This window comes from Cibotium barometz, unplaced genomic scaffold (genome assembly GCF_041138505.1).
Source record: "Cibotium barometz isolate CiBa-2024 unplaced genomic scaffold, ASM4113850v1 ctg497, whole genome shotgun sequence".
NCBI classification, from domain to species: domain Eukaryota; kingdom Viridiplantae; phylum Streptophyta; class Polypodiopsida; order Cyatheales; family Cibotiaceae; genus Cibotium; species Cibotium barometz.
The window spans coordinates 441,907-446,180 of record NW_028229447.1 but is presented as its reverse complement, the minus strand read 5'-3'; the positions used below and the strand labels follow the sequence as shown (position 1 = coordinate 446,180).

The window sequence follows — 4,274 nt, the reverse complement described above, 5'->3', positions numbered from 1 at the left end:
CGCGAGCAAGCAACGCAGATTCCTGAGAGGGGAGGTAAACGTGCACAATTGAGCTTACATATGGAAATTGACGTGAGAATAATAAATAAATGGAATATTCAAGTTTTTTCTCTCCGTTTATTCAATCGAAAAACTTGATAAGGGGGTTTTGCTTACCACCATTTCCTATACTAAGCCTTTGGGTCCATGATATTATACGCTATATATATATATATATTCTCTCAACATAGACGTGCCTGGTTTCACTTATGATTTATGGTGGAGGCGGGAGTAGACTACCCTCCTCCCGCGTCCCGTCATGGCCCCGGCATGCCATTTCATTAGATCAGCTTTTGCAGTGTCGTAGCGATTGGTGGAGCCATGCCGGCCGCGCCTCAATTATGTATGATGCTGGCGGCCTGCTGCTTTTCCCTACGAGTTCAGTTATACAGGTCATCTAATTAATTAAAATAAAGTACTCTTTAAGTATGCCTACCTTAGTTCAATAATAATGGAATAAGCAAAAATAATACAAACTTAGAGCAACCAATAGAAAGCGAAGATATGCGAGTAAACCTGGTAACAATTCTCAATGCTGTGTATGTGGGCTCTTTTAGCAAAATGAAAGAAGTTTATATGGGATTTGCATATAACGCGCTGTGTTTCATGACAGAGGGTAGATAAGATTACACACCATTGATGATGATCAAAAATAATAGTTCACCCCATTTGAGTGCCATCTAATTGCGAACAGTGCGTGGATTAACGACAGGCAAAAGAGACAATTGCACTTGTAAGATGAAATAAGAAATACAAGCCGTCCACCTCCTAAGTGAGATGGATGCACCTCACTAATAACAATGCTACTGATGAATCAAAGTTCATGATAATTGCAAATTAAACGTTGCATTGCTCTGTGTGTGTGACGAAACACTGATATGCAGGAGGGACGATAAAACCCTAATGCAGGCACCCTAATATCTCGATGCATAGATCAAATCTTTGCGATACCTTTGCCCTTGAAGCGCTCTTCCTTCTCCTTGCCGGCTCTCTCGAGGCAGTACTGGGCAATTTCCCTGAACTTGGGGACCGACTTGAGCTCCACCTGCGTACCATCCGACAAAGTGATAACCACATCGCCCCATTCACCAATGAAACGGGGCACGTACTTCACGTCTTTGATGACCTTGTATGAGAAGTCCTTGCGGTCGGAGCCCGTGAGGCCGGACATCACAGTGACACGCAAATTAGTGAAACGGTAACGCAAAAAGAAAGCCCGGAACACAGATGCCAGGGTAAGTGGAAGCCAAAGCAGAGACAGGCCGAAGACCAGGTTGGCCATCAGGTCGCCTATGTGAGGGCCCCCATCGAAGAAAACCTCCTCCCTCTCTGTTGGCGATGAAGAAGAAGATGATGATGATGTGGCTGCGCTGAATCGACATCCGACTGTCGGGAGAAGAAGAAGAGAGCGGGTAGAGACTAAAAGGGTTGAGGGAGAAAATGAAGAGCTTGTCGCACGCCTGGCTGTGGCGGGCACTGGTTGCCTCCGAGAGGCAAAGCTCTTCTTGGGTATCTCTGCTCTGCATAGCAAAGAGGGCGACGATGGGCAGTGGGAGGTCGCCATAGCTAGGCCTTATCCTCTTCTAAATACGAAACACATCGTGCATATTTTGTTGAATTCGAACTGCATATATTAATGATAATAATTATGAGTTGTCTATTAATTAGCCCGCGGCTTTCTAATTAATAAGAAAATTTAAGGTTGGGCTAGCCAACTTTGCAAGCACCCACTTCCATCCTATGTCCTAACAAAAAGTTAGTTAGTATCTCCATGGGTCTAAGATTAAGAAGCTAAGATATGGAAATCACCATAGATTTATGCATATATTAAGAGATAATCTCATACAAAAAACTATGATGCCTAAATGAGTTAACCTCTCACACCAAGAGAATGGAAATTGCTTTCCATAAGCAAAAAGGCTCCAAGAATCTAAGTGATCAAATGTCAAAATATGTCCAAAAGATACAATAGTGGCCCAAGACCCCCTTTTATACTTGAGCCCATGACCATAATCCCTAATTCAATTTTTTTTGGGACCAATAATTATATACTAGTATTGGACCCGCGCGTTGCTGCGGCCGACAGGTAGAGTTCTAGAAAAAATAAACTCAGTTTTTCCAATTTAGGTCATGTTTTAAGTAAACACAATACATTATTTCAAGTGACTTTATATATACATATCTCAAAATAACATCCATGTCTCGTAGATTTATGGCGAAAACAAAAATATCATAGTAATGTAGCATACAAAGATGCAAAAAAGGACCAATATTACATATTCTCAAAATGCACCACAAAATACGTATTCTTAGTCAGTAATGTCAGAATCAACAAATTGAATTCTTCTCTTGTGAGAAGGATCATTCAATTGTCTCCTCATCACAATACGCTCTCTATTGTAAAGCGGTGATCCATCCCGCACATGCTCTACTATCGATGAATGCAAAGGACCTGCACAAACGAAACAATGATAAATCAAATCTGCACATAACGACACATCGATAAATAAAATCTCAAAAAAATCTTATAATAGAAAAACATAATCAAAATTACCTCGTACAATAGAATATCGAGTCGATGGTACATGAGGAGCTCTAGTATAAAACGCATAACGAATACCAATGGCCATGATGGATGTAAGAAACAACCACTCATCGGGTACTGAATACCCCTCAAATGATGCAAAGCATCTGTCCATCTCTCTCCAAAACAAATAGACACCCCACTCCTCATCAGGAACACCAATCCCGTACATCTCGATGCCTTCGTCGACAACTCTTACCATAAATGTATCAATGTCATGTAATATCCTAAAATCAAAGCATAACAAATAGGTTATACAATTATTTATATATAGGTTCAAAAAATATTCATACAATGCCTAACAATTACACTTATACTTACCCATCCCTATAAGCATCAATCATAATCCCTACTACGTGACCTGCAGTAATAGGAGCTGACCATAGCGGTGGCTCTGTATACAGATAGACATTAGTATAGAATGTCATGTTCCATACTTTGTAATCAAGAAAAGTTAAGCAAATATAGAGAAAAACTCACGTACTATCCTCGACAAAGGCATGTCCAATGTAAAGGTAATCTTAGACATGTCTGTCAAAACATAAACAACAAAAATAGGTACTTTTACCATGGACAAATATGTATAAAAAAAGAAATCACAACAAAATTAATCAAATTGCAGAACTTAAATAAGAAACCTGACTTGTCACTCTGAAGTCATTAAGATCTCCTTATAAACAATATTGTTTGTTGTAGGTGTATAACTTTGAAGATCATCAAATGAACACTCCACATTAGCGTTATCCTCAAGTAACACCTTAACAGCATGAGGAGACCGTGCTCGTGACAACGCGACATACAGTTGTCCATGAGTAAACACTGGAGTCACCAAATACAACCCCAAGACATTTAGGGTTTGGCCTTGTGATTTGTTTATTGACATGCCAAATGCCAGCCGCACGGGAAACTGTCTCCTCCTCATGGTGAATGGTAGTTGGGCCTCGCTGCATATAAAGGTAATCCGTGGAAGAAATACTCTTTCAGCAACTTTAGTACCAGTGATGATTTCAGTCTCCAAGACTTTAGAGTGAAAGGCCTTACATATCATCCGCGTACCATTACAGAGTCCACGTTTTGGATCCAAGTTACGAAGCAAAATAACAGGAGCTTCTAACTTTAAAACCAAGCAGTGAGGTGGATATCCGCCCCGAAGGTCGATTGTGTTCAAAAATTCTGTGGAATACAGGAATGAATTTTCATCATTTTCAAGAATTGAATCTGCACTGAAATATTCCTTAGGCTCACCAGGCATTGCATCCAAAGCTGTCTTATTCACAATATCCACTTGACTGTTTATCGGAGCAAGAATAGCACGCTCACTAAAGTATGAAGCATATGTCGTAGTGATAGCCAATTCAGAGTATACCCAATGTACCAAGTCTTTAAGACTCGATCTTTGCAAGACCATATTACTTGGTAGTGTCACCATCGTATTATCATTGCTACAATCCACTCCATTCCCAATATTCATGACCCACTGTTTAAACTCATTGCATCCATTAGTATTGCTTGATTGAATACGCATATTTCCAGCTAACTTTAGAACTTTGATAGAGTTCCATAGAAAGGAACGACACAATGCTGCATTAATAATATCCTCACGTCTTCCCTTCATAATAACAGGCAAGATTTGTCTAAAATCTCCTCCCAT

At 40.1% G+C, this 4,274-nt stretch overlaps 1 protein-coding gene across 1 annotated transcript; it reads right to left on the bottom strand.

Annotated features, from left to right (window-relative positions):
- Nucleotides 1–750: 750 nt before the first annotated feature.
- Nucleotides 751–1,650, bottom strand: LOC147602554 (NAD(P)-linked oxidoreductase superfamily protein). Its single transcript, XM_086797895.1, has one exon. It carries the CDS (start codon nucleotides 1,601–1,603, stop codon nucleotides 974–976), a length of 630 nt encoding a protein of 209 aa, XP_086654021.1. The 5' UTR covers nucleotides 1,604–1,650; the 3' UTR covers nucleotides 751–973.
- Nucleotides 1,651–4,274: the final 2,624 nt, after the last annotated feature.

What these genes read in the sequence shown, in the direction of transcription:
- LOC147602554 (XM_086797895.1), bottom strand. Translation starts at nt 1,603, where the DNA reads ATGGCGACCTCCCACTGCCCATCGTCGCCCTCTTTGCTATGCAGAGCA.